The sequence below is a fragment of the Leptonotus elevatus genome, chromosome 15 (genome assembly GCF_054856555.1).
Source record: "Leptonotus elevatus isolate MCC_2025b chromosome 15, RoL_Lele_1.0, whole genome shotgun sequence".
Lineage (NCBI taxonomy): Eukaryota > Metazoa > Chordata > Actinopteri > Syngnathiformes > Syngnathidae > Leptonotus > Leptonotus elevatus.
Window position 1 is genome coordinate 13,801,494 of NC_141253.1, and position 22,991 is coordinate 13,824,484.

Genomic DNA, 22,991 nt, shown 5'->3' on the forward strand with positions numbered 1-22,991 from the left:
GCTGGTACGTGCATTATCAACACACTATGATTGATATATTGTTAGTTACTTGTTAATGAAATGCTGTCATGCAGCTGAAAATGTATTCAGTAGTGCGTGTGAGAGTATTTTAGTATGTTTGAGAATCTTATTTAGCTTCAGCTTCAACTATTAATTATCTACCATAATTATTTTCATCCTACTAAGGCTAAATATGAATACAATGGAGTAAAACTCGGTAGGTTATTCTCAAATGTTTAATAAGGACGTTGAATATTTCCATGCTTTCAAACACAATCGTTGAAATTGAATTGAAATGCTATTTGTCATTGTATAAAAGGATAGAATGAAGCAAGGCACACAACTGCAGTAAATATTTGATTAAAAAAATTTCTTAGATTTTTTTCTTCACAGTACCCCCCCCCCCCCTCCCCCCGCATCAAACAAAAACATTTTCTAAAAACACTTTCATAAAAAAACAAAAACAAATAAAAATGCTTTTTAAAAAACGAAAACTAACTAATTATAGCGAAAATGTCCTTTGTTTTAGTCTTTGGTCATTCATTTAATGCGTGAGTCTTTAGAGATGATTTTAAGTATATTTATTTTGATATTAACCGGAATAAGGACATTTGAAAGTGTGATACACCGAAGTGAAGTCATCTTGCAACAGCCAATAGAAAAGCACCTTCAGATGACGTCGCTCTTTGGCGGCAATTTTGCATGCTTGACTTTTGGCTCCAATGGCTCGGCTCGCCTGTTTTTTCATTTAACTCAGCCGAAATGCAATGCGAGGTAAGAAATGCGTTACTTTTTTTTTTTCATTTTACCATGGTGTTTATTAAATATTGTGCACAAGTAAAACACAAAGAAAACGAAAACTAATACTGAAACTAAATAAAACTAAACTAAAAGTAAGCATTTTAAAAAAAAAACTAAAACTAATAAAAAAATAACAGACCTACCCTGAAAACTATTTAAATACATTACTAATTATATTAGAATTAACTCATTCACTTCCAGCCATTTTCACTGAAGCAACCCCCTTCGTTCCCGACTGTTTTACTGGATTTTGACTGATTTTGCAAGGCCCACAGAATATTGTGTTCTATTGCTATAAAAACATGGAACATACCAAAAGAAAGATTACCGTCTCTTCTTTCATCAGGAAGGATATTTGTATCTGTTTCAATTTTTGCAGCAATTAGCATTAGCATATAGCTACATTTCATCAATATGCCCATTCCTCGTGAAAACACTGACAAAAAGAGCTTGTTGCAATACGGCCCTGGCTGATCTCTTGTACTCTGCTGCCACCTGCTGGCAGTTTTTTTTAATAACTACAATTGCTTTAAGCCACCTCTTCATGTCAGAAGCTACATCAAAGCCTTCTGGATGCTCTTGCATAAAAACAAACAAACACATAAAACACGTATAAATAAGTTTTTCGGAGTGAAGGACAAAGTATTAAAAAACGTGTTTACAAATTTTTGGGTTTGAATGAGTTAATTATTATATTATATTATAACTAGTTACTAATTAACTATTAAAACAAAATAAAAACGAACTAAAATTCCAAAACTATCATAACCCTGCATCAACACATCACTCCACACAACAAGACAGTGATTTTTTACTTCTAAGCTTATAATTAAAATGGGAAGTCATCAATGAGCTGATGAAACACATACAATGGATGCAGCGTAACTTTGCCCCATGCAGAAGTGGGTGGGGCCTTCCTCCTTAGGCTGAACGTGCGGCCAGCCTCCTTCCTGGCTTGGCTCAGACCGGGGGTACATCCGGGCGACTGGTGGGGCGCGTGCCCACCTCACACGGGTAAGGGGGCTTTTTGAGTGGGGAGTTTACCACAGGTAGAGTCTGTTTATCCCATTCTCCCTGGAGAAACAAGCATATGATGTCAGATTGGTCTCATGAAAATAAAAAAGGAGGAATTTCTTAAAAAAGAAAAATACTAGTTTGTGCACTCTAAAAACAGTTGGGTCTAAAAGAACCCAACTATGGGTCAACTTGACCCAACTTTGAGTCAAGAAATGTATCTTTTAGTGTAAAACAACTCATAAACGTTGGTCAGATCCTTTACTTGGGTCAAAAAAGTGGGTCCCAAAACCAACCCAGAAAGTTGGGTCAAATAGACCCATAAAGTGGATCGGTCCATTTTTTATCCATAATTGGATTACTTTGGACCTAACTGTTTTTAGAGTGTACTGAATGTTCCAACATGGATTCTGTATGTGTCCATTTGAAATTCCAGTTGAGAGTTTGTGAGACTCACAGGAAAGAGGCGTGCAGTGGATTGGTTGCAGTGCATGGAGATGGGCGCCGTGTTGTAAAGCGAGTCCAGCACTTGCGTGGCAAAGTCGTCCCACTGCAGTCTAGAATATTGCTCCGTCACGCCGTCGTCGCCACAAACACACTGCTCCTTTCCTTGGAATCTAACAACAATGACACACTTTGAGGTCACACGACTGATAGGGAAGTCGGAGTGGGGTCTAATTATTGATTGATTGATTGATGGATGGATGATTGCACGCGACCTGTTTATGAAGCTGAAATATTTGTGTAGGTGATCCAGGTCCACGTGACTCTTGCACAACTCCAGCTGAGTGCGAGGGTAGTAGTGGATGTAGTTGACGCACATTTCCTCCATGATGCCGAAACCACCCTGAGGAACCGCGGACAAGGCTGGTATCCCATGTTTTTTTTTTTAAGTTAAAGGGGAAATCAACCCCGCCAAAAATTCTTCACAATACGTTCTATGCAGCCCCACTAGTCTAAATACAGTATCTTGGTTAATATTGTATAGTAGAATATGAGTTAAGCAGCAAAATCCAGCAGTTTTTTATCAATATCAGAAGGCGGCCATTTTGCCACTTGCTGTCTGTCGAGTGACAATGACATCACAGATGTCACATCACATTTTTTTGCTCAGGTCTCAGGTAACAACCAATCACAGCTCCGCTTCAGAAAACAGGTGAGCTGTGATTGGTCGTTGCCTGAGCCCTGAGCAACTGTGATGTCATCTTCAGTCGACAGCATGTGGCAAAATGGCCGCCCCCTGAGATGGATTTAAAAAATACGGCTGGATTTTGCTTCATAAGTCTTATTCCACAATTGTAATATTAATTAAAATGTCATGTTTAGACTAGTGAGGTCACATATAACATATTTTTGTCAAGAAAAGTTTAAGGTTGACTTCCCCCCCCCTCCCCCCCCCACACACACACTTTTTTCCCCCCGTGTTGTTTACAAAAGTGAGTGGATAGCAGCAGTAAACCTAAGAACAGATCTACATACTGTGCAGATTTTCAATATAATGCAATATGACAATACGATTACAATAGCAGCAGTGAAGTGGCAAATAAGGCCGTTATACTACTCGAGAATATGTAGATGTCCTGTTGTGTTTCTCTCCAGTCTACAATGCAATCCAAATATACAGGAAAGTGTGAGTTGAATTTTCCCTTGAGGGATTATAATGAGTACAATAAATACATTTGAAAAATAGCCTGCAGTGGCGTACAACTGCTTTGTATCGCATTGAGAGCTGTTTCGAAAGTTGTGATTACAGATGCAGTAGATTTAAAAAAAATATATATACTTTATTTATCCTGTAATGGAAATGAAATCACTTGGCTACATAATAGGGGGAAAAATGACTATGATGCGGTGCATTTCCTCATCACAATCAAATGAAAAGCTTGTTTGTAAAGACTTTTTTTTATTTATTATAGATGGCCTTTGTGTTGTAATAGCTACTCACCACAGTTGGCTTGTTCCTATCTTCTGTGTTGTAAGTACACCTTGTTATGAGGACATCGCCCTGTCAGAAGAAGTACACCATTTATTTATTTTTAACTCTAGTTTAATGACAGTATTTTATGTATTTATTTTATTTTTCTACTTCTTCATACTCACCGGTAAAACATTCGTCATCTTCCTCAGAACTCGGATAGTCTATAAGAAAAAAAAAATAGGCACAAGGAACCATATTTGGTTACTTGAACTCGTGTCAGAATGGACGTCGCACAACCATGTGACTTCATCAGCCAATCAGTGAAGACTACTAAATGAAACCACTATAAAACAGAGAAGAAGTCAATTGTTTTTCTTTTCTTAATTCTTACTGTGAATTAAAAGCATTACATGGCTGAATCATTCATTAGCACACCTGATGTTATTCACAAATTTAAAGCACATAAAAATGAATAAGGATTTTCTCCTCTTCCTTTTTTTTCTCTCCAAGCATTTGTCAAGGCTTCGCTGCAAGCTTTCATAGCACGCGGCCTTGCCGACCATTGACAGCGTGCGTAAGCAGCTTTAATATTCCTAACGAGGCTGAGTGCTTAAACAGCAGCACCACTCAGGTAGGCTGACGTTGTTGGAGGCAGCTGGGCAGATGAGTTGTCGCCGTCTCCTTTAATGTTCATGCGCATGTTCGCCACTTGTGATGGTGACAAGAAAATGATGCAGATGTTATAAAGGACGATAGACTTGTTCATGTTTGCAAACAATTGACTTGTTTTGTCTGCCATTTGCATTCAGATGAAAAATAAATCTTTGTGGTAAAACATCACTATACAGTACAGTATACGCAAATTACATTTAATCATATAATATCAACATAAGTTAATGACACATAAGAGATAAGTTCATTTATTTTAATAGAAATTGATCACTAAATTGTGACCATGCTGGATGATGAAGTACGTAAAATATAATACGTTTATTCTGGCAATATGCAACCTAATAAAATCATGAAAAAAAGTAAAATAATATAATGTATTTTGAAGATTTTTTTTTTGATAAAGAATATGCATTAGCTGTACTGCACTTTATTATTATTTATTGTTTTTGACTGGTTATTATTATTAAACTTATCCGATTTTGAATTGAGATATACAAGACATTTTAGTATGCTGTGTAGTGTGTACGTTATGTTCTCAACTGAATTTAGCAGTATTTAAAATGAATAATACAATGTAAATAGAAGAAAAGTTACATATTTTAATCATTTATTTCTGCTCTAATATTTAAAATTATTGACTACCGTTGTTCGATATAAAAATACTTTTATATCATTTATGTAATATGCTTTTATAAATTTGCTCCCCAAAATGTATATATACGTTCTATTAATATTACCAGTGTCCCAAAAAGTATTTATACGTTTTTAAAGTGTTTTTTATATTATTATTTTTTGTGCTAGAGCAGGGGTGGGCACACTCGGTCCTCGAGGGCCGGAGTCCTGCAGGTTTTGGATGTTAACCTTCTCCAACACAGCTGATATTTGATCAGCTCATCAACAAGCTCTGCATAAGCCTGATAATGATCCTGTTGATTGGAATCAGCTGCGTTGCAGCAGGGAAACCTCCGAAAACTTGCAGGACGCCGGCCCTTGAGGACCGAGTTTGCCCACCGCTGTGCTGGAACATACAGAAGGCTTTGATGCTCTGAACAGAAGAGAACGGTTTAAGCAGTGCTAGTTTTTACAAAAACGGTCAGCAGGTGGCAGCAGAGTATAAGAGATCCAGACCCATAGATAATTGCAGTGGACATGACATATTTGCGTGTCCAAACCAATAAAACGCATAATTTGGATGATGTCAACACTTCTGGTTCATGATTGGATCCTAGCTAACCAATTGCAAGTTAATTTGCATGATTCTCTTGTTAAGAATGCTGGCGTTCACTATAACGAATAAAAACACCCCAAAAAATGTCCATGTTGTTCTTGTGTGGGAAGAGTAAAAAATAAAAATAAAAAATAAAATAAAAATTGCCCAGCGGAAACAATTTGGGTCTGCAGGGGTTACATAGTATATAATATACAATTTAGTAAAATAAAAATAAAATCAACATTCCCAGCACGTCCTTGAATCTGTCGGAAAAACACAACTCCTGCAAGAGGCTCTTGCTTGTCGCTCACCTGGTAGTGTGTGCTGAAGTGTTGGTCCTCCTGCACCACCTCCACCTCTTTACCGCCCCTCACCAAGACAGTGCGCACCCCGCGGCCCGCCAAGTGCGTGTGCAGCTGCGACGCGAATATGAAGATGCCGCCCCGAGGCAAAGCCTATTAAAAGCAGACAAGGTGATCACTTATTCGGGAATAGATTCTGCTACACCGGTAGCAGTAGGCTGCTACGGCTTCCTCAAAAAGTACAACCATAATAACCAATATTTTAAAAAAAATACACTAGCATAATAATTAGAATTGCACAAAAAATAAAACTACAAATTGCACTTCAATAAATGTTTGAAAAAGCCACACTTTGTGCTTACAGTGCGTGTACACTTGGAGGTGCAGTATCCAGTGAGGTAGAAGGCGTGTTGTTTAGGCGCGACGGCCATGATGGGTGTGTAGACCAGGCCCAGCTCCATGATCCCGGCGTCGTAGCGCCGCAGACTGGGGGTGTAATGTAACCTTATCCCCGATGAGTCACGTTTGCCTGCACGCATTCGACGTCGCGGATCGTTAATGCGCCTTACGTGCGGTCCGTTTACTCCCTGTAACATATTCACATGCTCGCGGGGCAGAATAATTTCAGCAGGATATTCATAAGCATTCATGAGTGAGTGATTTAAGGCGGATGTTGTTTATGTCTCGTAGGTTTGTTAGAGGACATTCAGGCTGGGATGACAGAGGAGGAATTGAGATGTCATTGACTTGGGGCACAAATCACAATGTCATCGTTACGCAACCTGCGGCTCTGGAGCCACATGTGGCTCTTTGGTCCCTCTCCTGTGGCTCCCTGTGGATCTCTAAAAAAAATTGTAGAAATTAATACTTTAAACATATTTATATGTATTTAAAAGGAACCCCGACTGTAATGACAAGTTTGCTCTATATTATTTATTTGATTGTTACTAACATAACTATGAGATTCAGTTTTCAAAAATAATTTCCAGTTTAATACATTTTGAGGAAACCGCCATTGTTATTTACGAGAAATGTGAAACGCGTATAAAGAAAGCCTCGTAGCATTCCTAAAGAAACAACACGTGATCGGTAGCGTCACCCTCCCCTACGCCGACGCCGTGCTCTCGTCATTCACCAGACGCATTCAAGAGTTTTGATCGTCCCTTTAGGAATGCTACAGAGAATGTACGTCCAAATAAAGTTTCTACAAAATCTATTTAACTGGAAAGATTTTTTTGGAAAAAGTATCTCATACTTATGTTAGTAAAAACCAAATGCATAATATAGAGCAGTCGGGGTTCCATTTAATGCTTTAGATAAAAAAAATTATAATTAAATATTCCCCCCAAAAAATCAGTCCATGAAATTGTTTTTTAAAAATTACCTAAAAATGTCCAAAAAGTGATCATAAAAGGTCCAAAAAGGGAGAAGAAAAGCAAAAAAAATACCATAAAATTGCCCAAATTATAACACAATTGAATAAAAAGGCAGAAAAGATGTCCAAAAATGTCCAAATACAAAAGAAAGGCATAAAATTACCATAAAATATTTTTGGAATTGCCCAAAAAGTCAGAAAATGTATTAACAATAATTATAATTTTAAAAAGGCAGAAAAGAAAACTTTCAAAATGTCCAAAAAGGGGAAATCCCAGAAAATACACATAATTGCCAAAATGTCAGAAAATTGCTAGCTAAAAAGGTAGAAAAAAATTCCCAAAAAAGAAGAGAGGCAGAAAATTACCATAATATGTCCATAAAATTGCCAAAAATAGATAATAATAATAATAGACAGAAAAGTCAAAAAATGTATTGAAAGTTACCCTCAAAAACCTAAAACTATTTACAAACAAAAGGTAGAAGAAAATGAATGTCTTGCGACTCCAGACAGATTTGTTGTTATTTATTTGGCCTAAAATGGCTCTTTTGACAGAAAAGGTTGCTGACCCCTGATCTAGGCTGTGTTAGAAGACAGCAGTGGGGGACAGTCAAATCCAGCAAGGACCTCTCTGCTGGCCTATTTGCTGTCACGGCCATCTAATCTGCCCAAAGGTCCTAACAAACAAACCTGCTGGCCAACGTAACGTTTTTTACTTTCTTCAACCAATCAGATGTCAAATTCACCTCCATAGGGTCAAGGCTCCAAGTGGCGTCCAGTATTTTCTCATTCTCTGATTGGTTGGTTAGAGACGCTGTAAGTTTTGTATAGCTTAGAACTACATGTAATCACCGATACCACTACCAAGTACAGAGACCACTAACACTTTTGATACATACAATTTCCAGGAGAAAAATAATGGCAGATAATTTTAAAGAATGATATATACCAATATACAATTTTCCTTAAAATTGCATGTAATTAATGTCAATTTTCAATTATTCGAATTTCTAGTTCCTGATCATAAAACAGCCACAAGACATGACTACCGATACCTTAAAATAGTATAGGCCCGATGCCGATATCTGGTATCAGTACTTGCGCATCCCTTGTTTTTAATGCATTTTTGTGATAAATGATATTTCCCAAACACTTAAAATGATGTTAATAATAGAGCATATTTTTGTAAAATATACTAGTTAGAGCATTTCTGTTTGGAAAATAAGTTGAACGATATCAAAAGAGATCAAATAAAATGTTAAATACAAAATAAAGACATTGAGTAAAACATGAATATTTCTTTAAAAAAAAAAATATATATATATATATATATATAATTGTAAAATTAAATAATAGTTTGGCCACTTGTTGCTAAGCAGAACTTATGTTTAAAATACATGCGCTATTAAAATTACCCCAAAAACAGTAAGAAATTGAACTCTGCATATGAGATACATGTAGGAAAAAAATTAAAAATGTGTTTGTGGAGTAGGTGGTAGGGCGCACGCACGTGAATTAGCCCGTCACTGTACTGATTGACATCCCCCTCCATTAGAAGAGGAGAGTGTAATTATCATAGTTGCTTGTTTGTCAACAGCATTCAAACTCCACTCGAACATTGTTTGTGGAACTTGATGCAGGGGTCATCATCATGCATCATCAATAATGTGGGGGGGAAATAACATGTACTGTATTGTCACTGCATGAGGTACTGTATATCTGCTCTGTCCTTCGCTGTGTTGAATACAGTAATATGTTGCAGCAGTGTGTGAATCTTTGCTAACAAGGTGAAGAGTCCTCAAATATGAAAAAAAAAGAGAATACAATATGTGAACATAGCATTGAAGGTCACATGAGGAGAACACGGTGTAGAGTCTGTAATGACGAGTGTGGCCAAGATGAAAAGCGTCATCTGGAACATTGAAAATGAATTGCTCTGTTGGAAATTAGCCCGCAGCTTCTCAGGAACACTCTCCTGCTGCTCGTTCGTGTGTGCGTGATCGCGTGCATGTGTGTGTGTGTACCAGATATTAGGAGAGGGTTGTGGTAATGGACTTCCAGGCGAAGGAACCTTGAGGAACCTGGCTTGCCAATAGGGAGGCCTGCATCGGGAGGGTAGTAAAACGCCTGCAAACACACGCATAGTATGTTAGAAATAGGGGTGTCAGGCGATTATAATTTTTCATCGTAATTAATGGCATGATTTCAATACTGTAGTTTTAAATGTACAATAAAATGTTTTCATACTCTTGCTAACATAAAAGTGGGAAGAATTGTTAAATACAAATATGCCTGCATCTATCTTTTAGTCATTGATACAGTAATTTCATAATAATTCATAAAATAGAGAATATTAAAAAGATGTACAGTACTGTACTGTAAAAAGAAAAAAAAAACGTGTCTGATATTGATTTGGACATTTTTCTGCCACTAGATGGCATAATTGCATTTGTAAGATGTTGGTGATGGCTCAGTGCATTTTTTTTCTTTTCATATTAAGAGCTATCCTTTTTTTTTGTAAAATACAATTTCACAGTCTCCACAAATATATGCATTATTATTAAATGTATTACTTCTAAATTTTGACATGGACATGTCTGCTGCATTGCGATTGGAATTCCCCCAATACAGGCTTTACAAAGGTCATTAATCGCACGTTAAAAAAATAGTGGCTTTAAAGGAACTTTAGATTAACTCAAAATTAACACACTAATTTTGACACCCCTAGTTAGAACGTATTTTAGTACCGTATTTAAATAAGTTTGAACACACAAATATTCTCTCGACTTATTTGCAAGTACTTTTAAACAGGCTAAATGCTAAAAACTTAGCATTTTTCTCATAACGCCACAGAGTGTTTAAAAATGTTTTTGTTTTTTCTTTAGCATTTAGCCTACATTATATCAATATGTTCGAAAATGAAGTAAACATTTTCTTTGTAATTTATATGATTTATTACGGGCATTATGGGAAAAAGTGCCAACCGAAAATCATGCACTGCAGACATAGTATGTCTGTCTGTCTTTATTTGACACAATTTTTGCTGAACACAAAAAACAAAAACAAAAAAAAACAACCATAAGTACACATAGAAAACGGCATTAGATTTGTTCTACTTAAATCCTTAAATGGAATAAAAAAATGCAATTTTTCCGACCGAGCCATATTTCGTCAATGCGTAAGATGGCTCTGCTCCGTTCTCCGTGATGTTCCATAAAATAACAAGCCTTTGGGGTATCTTGGTTGGGAAATCTTGATTCAATCTTAATCATCATTTAATCTTGCACCAGATGCACCCCACATGCCGTCTGCTGATCCAGTTGAGGAGTGTTATTTTTATAGATTGAATAATGTTATTGTTCTTATCGGCAAAGCAAAAATATTTGAAGACTCGCTGTCTCCTCTGCACACACGCGCTCAAGTTGGTGTTTATTTTTGCAAGGTCGCATTTTTTTTGTGTGTGCTGCTGCCGGGGAGAATTGAACAACGCTATTACGAGGTGATGAAAGAGGCCTGAATATTTCCCACCTAATCTCGTCTTCACGGCTCACACAAGGCAAGGGAGGCATCCCGCTTGTTGTTGTTTGGCTGACACATAATCCAATCAGAGAGCAGCCTGGCTGGGGAGCGCAGAAATATGGTGACAGGCTCCCTGTTCCCCTGTCCTCTTTGTTTTATGTGACACCCCCCCCCCACTGCTTGCTGGCCCACTCAGATGGCTGCGCCGTAGCTTCGGCTTATTGCACTAAACTTTACCTACTATCTGTTATTTAAACTGGTCTACTCGTGTCCTCTACAAATGTCCATAAGTCTCATTAAGCGTCCCACGAAATGTCCTATTTTGTCCTCAGGATGACAACTACACAAGAAGCAAAGTACAACCTCCAGATTTCAATGCGCTAATTATCTGAAATTTTGAATTTGGCCAACATTTGGGGATCTAGTTGGGCAGTTGACCCCAATTTCAGCAATCTTATGAGACCTCAGGAAATACCACGAGACTTCAGCAAATCTTGTGTTTTAAATGTTTCGCAAACACTGAACAAATCTTCAATTCTTGCAAGACCTAATAAAGTCACTTGAGACTTAAGCAAATATTGCAAGACATCAGCAAGAAACTTTAGAGACTTGTGTAGGTCCTACAAGACCCTGCGTAAAACATTTGAGATGTTAAGTAAATCCTGTGAGAGCTCAGCAAATCTTTTAAAGACTCCGCAAATCTTGTGAGGCTTCGCAAAATCTTAAACAAGTCTTACAAGACCTCAGCAAATCTCATGAAAATTCAACAAATCTTGCGAGACCTAAACACGTCTTGCAAAACCTAAACACTTCTCTCAAGACTTCAAGTCATGTGAGACTAGACAAATCTTTGAAGGTCTGAGTAAATTTTGCAAGACTTCAGAAAATCTTATGAGACCTGAGCAATTCCCGTGAGACTAAGACCTAAGTCTTGCAAAGTCTCAGCAAATCTTGTAAAACCCAAGTGAGTCTTGGAAGACTATCAAATCATATGAGACCCAATCAGATATGCGAGTCTCCAGTGAATCTCACAAATCTTGCGATACCCAAGAAAGTCTCACAGGAGCCCAGCAAATATCATGAGACATAAGTAAATTTTGCAATAATTTATAAATTTTTGTCAGGACATTATTAAATCGTGCAAGGCCCCAGCATGCGCCATTCAGTCAACACAAAACTTGTGCTAATCTTTTGACCCCAAGAAGTCACACTAGACCTTTGCAAATCATAAGACTGAAACAAAACGTGAAGGACCTAAACAAGTCTTATGTAAATCTCGTGAGACTTTAGCAAATCTTGGGAAGCCTCGCAAGACAAACATAGCAGCTAGCGGCTAGCTGCTAGCCGGTGTGCGAAAACTCAAAAACATTTTTTTAGACCTAAGCAAGTTGTATCTGACTTAATCAAATCTTATAAGAACATCTGCAGAACATCTTGCAAAACCTTTGCCAGAATTCAGCACACACAAAAAAAGATCACAGGATCTCAGCAAATCTGAATCTTTAACAAATCTTAAGCAAGAATTCAGCTAAATTTACATTTGGGGGACAAAATTCACATTCCAAAAAAAACACATCAGATGTTCTTTATCTATTGTGTATTGTTCAGTTTATTTCAATTTGAGTCCAATGGAATGCCCCTTTTAAAGCTGAACCCACTGTATTTCTTCCAGTTTGTTTTTCTCCTTGTATGTGTGTGGCTGTGCAAGCCTTTGTGTGTGACTGCCTGCTTGTGAATTGTCTTCCCACATACCGACTGGCTGCACAGTAATAGACTTTGCGCAGACACTTCCAGGCTTTCACATTATTTGAGTAGGAGTCTGTCTCCAATGAATACAGTCGAGGATTGCACCAAAAAATCTAACTGAATTCCAAGTTCTCCAATTAGACGCTTCTTGCGACTGCACTCTATTATTTGGAGACATCTAGGATTCTGGTTGATCTTCAAGGCCTTTTGTTATTCCTATTTACCATAAAGTCATTGACATTTAATTTCACTGTATTAAGGGTAAAACATCCAGATTTCATCATACCTCGGCGCCCATGGCCCAGGCAGCCAGAACATGGCGGCAGAAGTTGAGTTTTGCCGGCACCATCTTGTTGTCACACGAGCCACTGTACTGGGGAACGTCGCGGTCGTCCGGCGAACATTCAAATACTTCGATGTGATGCACAATGGCCTCATTTCCTGGTGTTATCACTGACTCGTACTGACGTAGAAAAGAAAGAAAATGCTGTGTTATATACGCAAGAATATTGTGAGCATTATTGTCTAATACTCATAATTATTCCATTATTGTACCGGCATATAATCAAGAAAATAAAAATACACACAAATAATTAAGAAAATTTAAATAATGTCAGCCTTTAGCTATCATAAAACCTTTACAACTTCACAGGCAATGTTTTAAGTAACATTTTAGTCAAAATGTCAAACTATAAAACACTACGTACCTTGATATTGCTTGGATTCATACTAGGGTGAGTTTACTGTCTTAAAGTTGTAACAAAAATGTTAACTACTATAAGGATAATACATAAAACCAAACCACTCAACTTTTGTTAAGTGACATTGCGCAGCTAGCTAGCTGGTGGCTAGCTAGCTAGTGGCCGTGCAACTGAGTGGGAAAATTAACGACGACAATAACATATTAAAACTGTAAAGCACTTTACTTTACAACAGCGAGTCAGGGTCTGGCTAGGTTACAAGTTACTTGACTGTCTGCTAAGTATTAGTATACGGCAACATTCATACATTTAATGGAAGGCAGCTAGCCAGTAAAGCAGCCTTACAAGTATAAAAAAAAAATGGTTAACAACAACTAATGAAGTAAAATATAATAAGTGAAGATCTAACCTGTATCACAGGGTTTAATTTGTACCTTTGAGGTATTATGAGAACAAAAAAATTAAGTACTTTTTTTTTTTATTATTATACAGAAGCTAGCCATTGTGGAACCCTAAACCTAGCTAAACAAATTAATTGACTCTTAAAATTATAAAAAGTTAACCATGAACACTAATACGTTAAAAAAAAAAAACGATAAATGTTACATGTGAAACTAGCGGTGCCAGTTAACTCATTCACTGCCATTGACGGCTAAAAGCGTCAAAAATTCATTTGAACTATTTCTATTAGTTATTTTTTCTCTCTCTTTTGTTAACACGAGTATGAAAAGCTATAATTTTTTTTATTGTACATTTAGAACAGATATGAAATTTGTGATTAATCGTGACTAGTGAAGTCATGCGATTAATTATGATTACAATTTTAATCACCTGACGCCCCAAAATTTTAATAATCTTTTCTTTTTTATCGAAAATTCATTTTAACTATATCTTTTGTTAACAATTTTAGGGTTAGGGTATTTTTTCATTGTTCATTTAGAACAGATATCAAATTTGCGATTAATCGTGAGTTAACTAGTGAAGTCATACAATTAATAACAATTTAAAAAAATGTATTGCCTGTCGCTCCCCTAATTTTTAATAATCTTTTTTTCTTAAGGAGTTTATGGCAGTGAATGAATTTTAAGTATCATATAAAAAAATAATACATTAAAATAATTCAACACTACTTTGGATTATAAGTAACCAAGAATGTAACAGTTGTTTTAACCACTAACAGGATGATTAAAAAAAAATTAATAGAAACCCATTCCTTTGATAAGATGTACAGTAATGTTGATATATCAGTTATCCTGTCTGCAGCAAATCTAGCAGATACTTTATTGTCATCAAAGTGTCAGTGGTGTAAATCTACGGTATGTTAAAGCAGATTTGCATAGGAATGACATTTGTGGTGTTTCTGCGTTTCCCATAATGTATGCTTCTTCCTGCCAAGCATGACAGTCCATCTGTTGTTTGCTTCCTCCAGATGCTACCAAAAAAGCCGCAATAATTGCAGCTTGTGCACTATCTCCACCCCTTGACTCCCCCTCGTACCATGACGATGTGATTTTCGCCCATGTTTTCGGGCAACTTGTGGATGGAGCACCAGTAGGTGGTCTCCTGAGTGGGGATGACGACGTTGGGCGCCACCACATCCAGCGTCTGCACGTCGTGGGGCAGCGCGGGGGCCGGCGTGTCGGGGCGCAGCATCAAGATGCGTTGAAGGCCCGTGTGGATGCGGGACAGGTTGAGCTGCTCCGGTGAGGCAAGAGGTTGATCCAAGAGGCCGTAAATGATGTGCACCGTTCCCTCCTAACCAAAGCAAAATCATTATAATTTCAATAATTCACATTATTCCATTATTAATGAACAAATAATGCAATAAATTGAGTAATTTAAATTATTTTACTAATCTTGTATTATATTATATGAGAAACTTGTTTTTAGAACATGTCATAATGCCAAAAATAAAGTCAGAATGTCATACGGAAAACATCTCAATCAAAATTATTTTATAGGAACAAAGTTGTAATGATGCTTGAATGTTATAAAAATGTAGTACTATTTTCAAGAGACTAAATAATTATTATCTTACAACTTTAATAATAAAGATTGTTAAAAAATATAAATATAAAAATAAATATTTAATATTATGACTTAAATCATATTACCAAGAATAAAGTCATAATTTGAGAAAGCGGGTATGCAGAGTAAATAAAAAAAAATATTGTAATATTACAAGTTTACTAAAGTTTATTAACTAAGATAAGTTGTAATATGACTAGAAAATATATCTAATGTTACAAAATAAAGTTGCAATACTGTTAGATGAAAATCGAGATTACGATACAAAAAGTTTACAATAGTCTTAATATTACTAGCATTTTTATGAATTTTCCTTGTAAAGCATTTTCTCACAAGGCTTTCTTGGATTTATTCTTGAACAATCATTTAGCTAATAGTGTCATTAAACTGCTTAAATGTCATGTGCAACCCTTTGGAGATGAACGGTATCACCTCAATGAGGTAGTCTCTGGGGTCACAGGTGCTAAAGGATCTCTTGAAGAGCAAGTAGAAGCCTCCGGACTTCCATTTGGCTTCTATCAGATCGTAGTCCTGTTGGCTGTCCAGCGTCACTTTGCCCTCGCTGTCGCTCCAAGCATCCTGAAAGCAAACACCACAAATGGGGAACATTAGAAATTATGTCAAAATGACTTCAAATAGATTTGCGCAATAGATTTGTCTACAAATGTCATACACACATAAATTGTAAAAAGTCCAAAATCAGGGTGCTATGAAATCTATTTTTAGAGCACCCTGGAATGTTTAGCATCCAATTCACCTATGGACGATTTAGAATATTCACTGAACCAAGCATGCATGCTTTTAGAGGAAGGATGTAGGAGGAAACTAAAATACCTTTAAGCACAACAAATGCAAACTCTGATTAGAAAATATTGTTAAGTGTATCCATGGGAAAGCGCTATAATAAATCTCATTATAGTTATTGCATTATTGTCTTCGTCACCACGGTGTGTGCTTTGCAGCAGCTGCGTCCGTCCGCTGGTGTTAACTTTCGCACCTTTTTCTTCGTATTTTAGTCCAGAATAGCACCCAAGATCTAGTGCTATACTTGTCTGTGCTCCTCTTACATAAGAGCCTGCACACATCTCACCATCCATCCATACACTCTTTTATGTCCATCTGAAATACATGTGCGCAAAGACACAGTTTGCGGCGGTCATATATCGACTCTTCTATTTCCGGTTCTCAAAAGTGGTATCCTGTACAGCGTTGCGTTCGATGATTTTGTCGAAATTTCTCACACACAGTTCCACAAATAAATAAATACAAAACTGTGGGCGACAAAGAGTAGTCTTCATTAAGTACTTGCCATCTGCTAACTTTGAAAACAGAAAATAAATAAATAAATGTGTGTGTGTCACAAATTATGCATGTGTGGGTGTATACACACACATGCATAATTTGTGAATAAAAACTGAATGCAATTATGTGGAAATGCCAAATTTCATTATTTTGTTCAGAATAGAACATAGATGACAGGTGAAAAGTTTAAATCATTTTAAGGGAAAAATATGTTGATTGTAAATTTCATGGTGCCAATAAATCTAAAAAAAAGTTGGAACAGGTAGCAATAAGTGGCTAAGTCAATTGCACTTGTAAAAAAAACAGCTTTTTCAATTTTTGACCTGCTCTCTATCTTCTACTCTGAATAAAATGTGAAAATTTGGCACTTCCACATAATTGCATTCAGTTTTTTATTCACAATTTGTATAGTGTCCCAACTTTTTGGGGAATTGGGTTTGTGTGTGTATATTATATATATATATATATATATATATATATATATATATATATATTAGGGGTGTTAGAAAAAATCTATTCGCCGATATATCGCAATATTACAGCGTGCACTCTCGAATCGATTCGATTTTTAAACAGCAATTTTTATGTGAATATTCAACAAAACGTCTTACTTAGGGTTAGGATTCACACATTAAGCATGGAATAATGTTATATTAATGGAACATTAAGCCATAATATTTTATTTCAGTGCTGTTCAAACATGAAACAGACTGCATCCTGTTTGTTAAATGCAGTGGCTCAGTTATAAGCCTGAATTTTCAGATAAATAAATACATTTTCATACAAATCTTACAGTGTACATGTACAAGTTAACTGATTTGTATTTTCTAAATTTGAGTAAAAAAAAAAAAAAATCGCAATAATCAATTTATAGATTTGCATCGGGATTAATCGCTATCAAATCGAATCGTGACCTATGAATCGTGATACGCATCGAATCGCCAGGTACTAGCCAATTCACACCCCTATTATATATATATGTAAAATGTGTGATGAATTAGCGATTAATCGCAAGCTAACTATGGAAATTTGTGATGAATTAGGATTAAGAATTGTAATTGACTGACATCCATACAATAATATATATGCATGTACGTACTGTATGTATGCCTATTTGTGTGCGCGCGTGTGTATATGTTGGTAAGACGTGGGCAATAAATTTGGTAGGGTGTGGTCTCCCGTTTGCCCAAAGTCAAATGAGATAGACTCCATCTCACCTGAAACAAGGACAAATGCAAAAGAAAATAGATAGTCTGGCGAAGATAAACAACGAAGATGAAAGTTTCTCATTCAACCCCCGATGGATTATTGCATTGATTAAGAGGCGTGTACATTCCCTGTGCATAAATCATTTGCTCTTGCAGCCGTCCTCGAAACGTGTCCGCCAGTTGACAACAGCGTTTTCAACAATGGACGAGCACAGGTGGTGACGGCGGCGCTGTTGCGGAGCCTGACGTCCTCCTCCTTCATTAGGGTGTCATTTGTGCTCTCGAATGGCCTCCGGTGCAGAGGTCACGTTTGTTTGCACCCGGCGAACCGCATGTGCACCTTTTTTACCATCAAACTATTACACAGAACCTGATAGAAGTCTGCTCTCTGCGTCAAGCGACCACAACCTGACACCAACCAAAATGTCTTTTGTGAATGATTCCCATCGCAGTATTAAACATTTGTACTGAAGTACAGTCAGTTTAATTGCAGTTGTTTTAAAAATGCTGAACAGTATAAGCGGCATGGATGTTTTAACAATGACAAACAAAGAAGTCCATGTAGTTTAAATGATTATTGGGTTTTGTTTTGCTTAATTTTGTTTTTTTCTATTAAATTTTTTGTCGCAGTGGATTTTTATTTAAATTTTTTATTTTACTTGCCCGTCCAATACGAATACAATTTCGTTATATTGGGCATATTTTATGTATATATTTTGTGGCGACTGGGGACTAGTTTTAATTTACAATGAACAAAATGGGCAGGAGTCCACGAGTTCCTTCATCTTCAAATTAATTTGCTATTAACTCATTCACTGCCATTGATGGCTATAGACGTCAAAAATTCATTTGAACTATTTCTATTAGTTTCACTTTTTTTCCCACTTTTGTTAACAAAGGTATGAAAACCTAGAAAAAATGTATTGTACGTTTAGAACATATAAAATTTGTGATTAATCGTGAGGTAACTATTGAAGTCCTGCGATTAATTACAATAAAAAAACGCCCCTAATTTTTTTATATTTTCTTTTTTGTTTGATTACTTAATTATTTAAACTCAAGATTAATCACAAATGTTATATCTGTTCTATATGTACAATACATTTTTTCTAGGTTTTCTTGTTAACAAAAGTGGGAAAAAAAAGTGAAACTAATAGAAATATTTCAAAAGAATTTTTGACGTCTATAGCCGTCAGGTACATTACTCAAAAATGCATCTGAAATCCAAAAACCCCATTACTGAGGGTGATGATATTGTCCATTGACTCACCCCAAAGTAACTTTTCCTTCCCGAGTTCCAAAGCAGCACCAGATCAGCGTTGGTCAGCTCCCCTCGCTCGGACATCCCCAGCACCACGCCGTACTTCAGCTCGGCCACCTTCAGCTCCATGTAGACCTCCTGCCGGGCGTAGCTGATGTTCCACGCCAGCTGGAGCCGACCGAGCGGGTCCAGCAGCATCCGGAAGGGCATTGGCAGCGCGGGCGGCGAAAGGTCCGAGGGCTTGGAGTCGGGGCGGGACAGCTCCACCACTGTGACGTGGGAGGGAGCCTGGTAGGAGGCCACCAGGATGACCATGAGGGCGGCCAGGGCGGTGAAGTACATGACGGTGACGTCCTGGAGGCGGAATTCTTTGCTCAGGATCCTCATGGTCAAAACACGTGTACGTTTATTTTAAGTTGACTCTTAAGTATATGAGATGTAAGTTCAAAAATGTCCTTGAAGCTCAACAGCGTCTCCAACTTGTTGTGAGTATCATTCCTCGCGTCGTCTCACCCGCTCGTACCCAATCTGTGCTTTTTAAGAGACTCCTCCCTTAGCGATTTGTCTGTTTTGATGCAGACTAATGCTATTATTTGTTGAACGCAATTCAATTGTGTCCAAGAAGGCCCGCGGGTCAAACATGATGGTGCACGTCTGCCATAGCCTAATTGATCCAAATCCTACCATGGACATTATCAATGACAATCATCAGTGTTATTGCTCTCTCCTTTTTTAAAAAAAAAATGCATATATCACATCGTTGCTTTTCAAAGAAATCTGACCTTTTGACAGTGTTATTTAGTTAGGCAGCAAGCATTTGTGGAGCCATAAACAACTTATTGCATTTGTAGCTTTCCTCAAGCCGCCCTCCTCGGGCTGTAAACAACCAAATTGCGCTGCCAATTACGGCCGGCACACGCAAGATGGACACTTTAAAGTTGCCTAAAAAGGTTAGCGCATCCCCTGAGGGAGCATGTGTGTGTGTGTAACAGGTGACCCCACCTCACATTAGAGTACTGATGGGAAGCAAAAATAACATATTGTATAATCAAAAAAAATATTATTATTGGCATGATCATTCGTAGTTATATCAATGGGGCATTGCTTTAAATTAGATTCAATGTTTGCTTTTCAATTTAAAAAAAATTTAAGTTTTAATCAAACAGATTGTTTTTTTTGTTTTTTTTTACAATTTTGCGGCAATTAGCAATGTACCTATTATATCTATTTAATTTTACTAACCAAATACACATGTAATTTATTTTTTATATTTTTTATTTTTGCAGCAATTAGCAATGTACCTATTATCGCTATTTAATTTTATTTACCAAATACAAATTTGATGTATGATTTTTTTTGTGGCCATTAGCAATGCACTATTATATCTATTTAATTTTATTTACCAAATACAAATGTTATTTATTTTATTTATTTTACAATTGTGCGGCCATTAATAATGTACAATTTTGTGGCAATTAGCAATGTACCTATCATGTCTATTTAATTTTACTTACCAAATAAAAATGTTTACAATTTTGTGGCAATTAGCAATGTACCTATTTTTATATTTATTTAATCTTATTGACCAAATACATTTTTTGGGGACAATTTTGCAGGAATTAGCAATGTACCTATTAAAACTATTTAATTTTATTTACCAAATACAAATTGTATTTATTTATTTTATTTATTTATTTTACAATTGTGCGGCCATTAACAATGTACCTATTATATCTATTTAATTGTATTTTCCAAATGCATTTTTTTTTTTTACAATTTTGCAGCAATTAGCAATGTACCTATTATAGCTATTTAATTTTATTTACCAAATACACATTTTATTGATTTATTTTCCAAATGTGCAGCCATTAACAATGTACCTATTATATCTATTCAATTTTATTTTCCAAATGCATTTTTTTTTTTTACAATTTTGCAACAATTAGCAATGTACCTATTGTATATATTTAATTGTATTTACCAAATACAATTTTTTTTTTTTTTTTTTTTTTTTTTTTTACAATGTTGTGGCAATTAGCAATTTACCTATATATATATATATATATATACACACACACAAATTTGTTTTTGTTTTTTTGTTTTTTTTACATTTTGCAATTCGCAATGCGCCTATTATATCTATTTAATTTTATTGACCAAATACAAATGTTAAGTTGACTTTGGTTGTGCCACAGAAGGGGGTGAGGTAATTGTGCAGAGCAAATAGGAATTATAAGTATACTACTTGTTACATCAAATGTCCATTTTCTGAAGTAGACAGTTGCTAATTTGGTTAATTTGACACATGTTGACGGGTGAGCATACACTCCAGGGACATAACTGTTTGTATACAAAGGCAATATTAGGTTTTGCTTTGTGGGCAGCATGGTGACTGAGTGTTTAGCACAATACTGTGGTTCTGATATGATAATATGACTTTGTGATTACATGTAGCAGCCTGGTCAATTTCAATTGTACTTGGAATAGCTCGTGTTATAGTTATACTGTAAATGGCTAATCTGATCAATTCCAGGTTCCCTTTAAATCCAGGGCGTAGCTTCATGTGTCCTGAATACAGACCTGCACTTTTTTAATTGAATTTTGTATATGATAACATTGAATTGTCTTTCCCTGGACAAAAGGGATCGAGTTTCAGTAAACAATGACAAACCAAGGGCAGTGGAGATGTGGTCGAGATGGTTCGTATCCTGTAATGCAATCAAAATGTATCGTCGGCGAGGTCCGAGCGTATTTCCTTTAACGTGTCCTCTAACTATCACGTGACCAGCTCCGTGGTTTGTCACGTATGCATACACGTTGGTCACGTTTGTGCCGATGTGTCATCAAACACAAACAAGTCCAGACGCCACATTGTAGGCATTTTCGCCACAGGGGGTGATGCACAGAGAGAGCATGGGGGGGAAACGGGGGATGGGTACTGAAGAAGGGATTTAGGAGGAAGATGACAGAGCTTTGTGCGCAAGTGTGATCATGTGTGCGCACGTGCTGGTGTTTATGTGGTGAGCCTGTCGGTTTTTCAATCCCTGTCCCCAAGACGACTGGAACAAGAACATACACACATGCAGAAATTAAAAAAATCAGTGTGATGCCAAAAATACCCAAATGCATTTATTTATTCATTTATCTATTTGTTTATGTATTTATTTTATTCTTGACAGTCGGCATCGTGTCAATGGAAGCTGTTAAATTTAAAGGATACATTTTATGGAAATAGAAGAGATTTCCAACCGGTATACAAAATATCCGATTTCCATTCATTTCATTGGGAAAAGATGATTTGAGATATGACATAACAAAACATAAATAAATGCTGCAATTTTTCATCAGTGCTACTGGAGAGCCACTTAGAACCTCACATTTCCAAATCAGATGTATGATTGAAAAAAATTATTTAAAAAATTGTAGGACAAAATACGTGCTCTTAAGATATTAGATTTTACATAATACATTTCTCAATGCATGTATAAAAGATCCACTTTCCAAAAAGGTTTGAAGCAAACAACAAAATAACTACGGACTGTGATTCCAAGTGCAAAGGGCTCTTTTGCACACACAAAAAAAATCATTCAAGGACGGCACAAAACTGTGAACAGCACAACACCATTAAGTGCAAAAACTAATTTTGTGTGCAATACCCCCCCCCCCATACACACACACACACACACAAATCACTCAAGTCACTCAAAATTGTAATGTTATATATCATGACTACTCAGGTTGTAGTATTGAGCGGTATAAGACCTAGTGCAAGTGCAACTAAGCCATGTCTGCTATCTAGTGGTGAATGGTGATATTACAACTTAATACTACAGTCAAACCTTGCATACTTTATTTGTAAAATAAATAAATAAAATCATAAAAATAATTTAAAACAAATATTTTTACATTCCTCCCCCCCCTAGATTTCCGCTAC

General features: G+C 36.5%; 1 protein-coding gene across 3 annotated transcripts; it reads right to left on the reverse strand.

Annotated features, from left to right (window-relative positions):
- Positions 1-524: 524 nt before the first annotated feature.
- On the reverse strand, positions 525-21,804 carry dbh (dopamine beta-hydroxylase (dopamine beta-monooxygenase)). Of its 3 annotated transcripts, XM_086096973.1 has the most exons (13): positions 21,729-21,804; positions 19,067-19,411; positions 15,719-15,865; positions 14,756-15,013; positions 12,844-13,020; positions 9,317-9,419; positions 6,280-6,446; positions 5,927-6,070; positions 3,916-3,954; positions 3,761-3,820; positions 2,535-2,662; positions 2,273-2,432; positions 525-1,875 (listed from the first exon to the last, which is right to left on the reverse strand). In XM_086096973.1, the coding sequence occupies exons 2-13, from the start codon at positions 19,397-19,399 to the stop codon at positions 1,762-1,764; spliced, it is 1,830 nt and encodes a 609-aa protein (XP_085953099.1). In that variant the 5' UTR covers positions 19,400-19,411; positions 21,729-21,804; the 3' UTR covers positions 525-1,761. The 3 variants fall into 3 exon arrangements, with proteins under 3 accessions (XP_085953099.1, XP_085953098.1, XP_085953100.1); XM_086096972.1 differs by lacking the exon at positions 21,729-21,804 and having other exon boundaries at positions 19,067-19,719; XM_086096974.1 differs by lacking the exons at positions 525-1,875; positions 21,729-21,804 and having other exon boundaries at positions 2,289-2,432; positions 2,535-2,682; positions 19,067-19,722.
- Between the last annotated feature and the right edge of the window lie 1,187 nt (positions 21,805-22,991).

Coding starts and splice junctions, on each gene's coding strand:
- dbh (XM_086096972.1), bottom strand. CDS start 19,444: ATGAGGATCCTGAGCAAAGAATTCCGCCTCCAGGACGTCACCGTCATG. Junction 3,955..5,926: donor ACTTCAGCACACACTACCAG/GTGAGCGACAAG, acceptor TTTTTCTTATAG/ACTATCCGAGTTCTGAGGAA. Junction 1,876..2,272: donor CCACTGCACGCCTCTTTCCT/GTGAGTCTCACA, acceptor TTGTTTCTCCAG/GGAGAATGGGATAAACAGAC.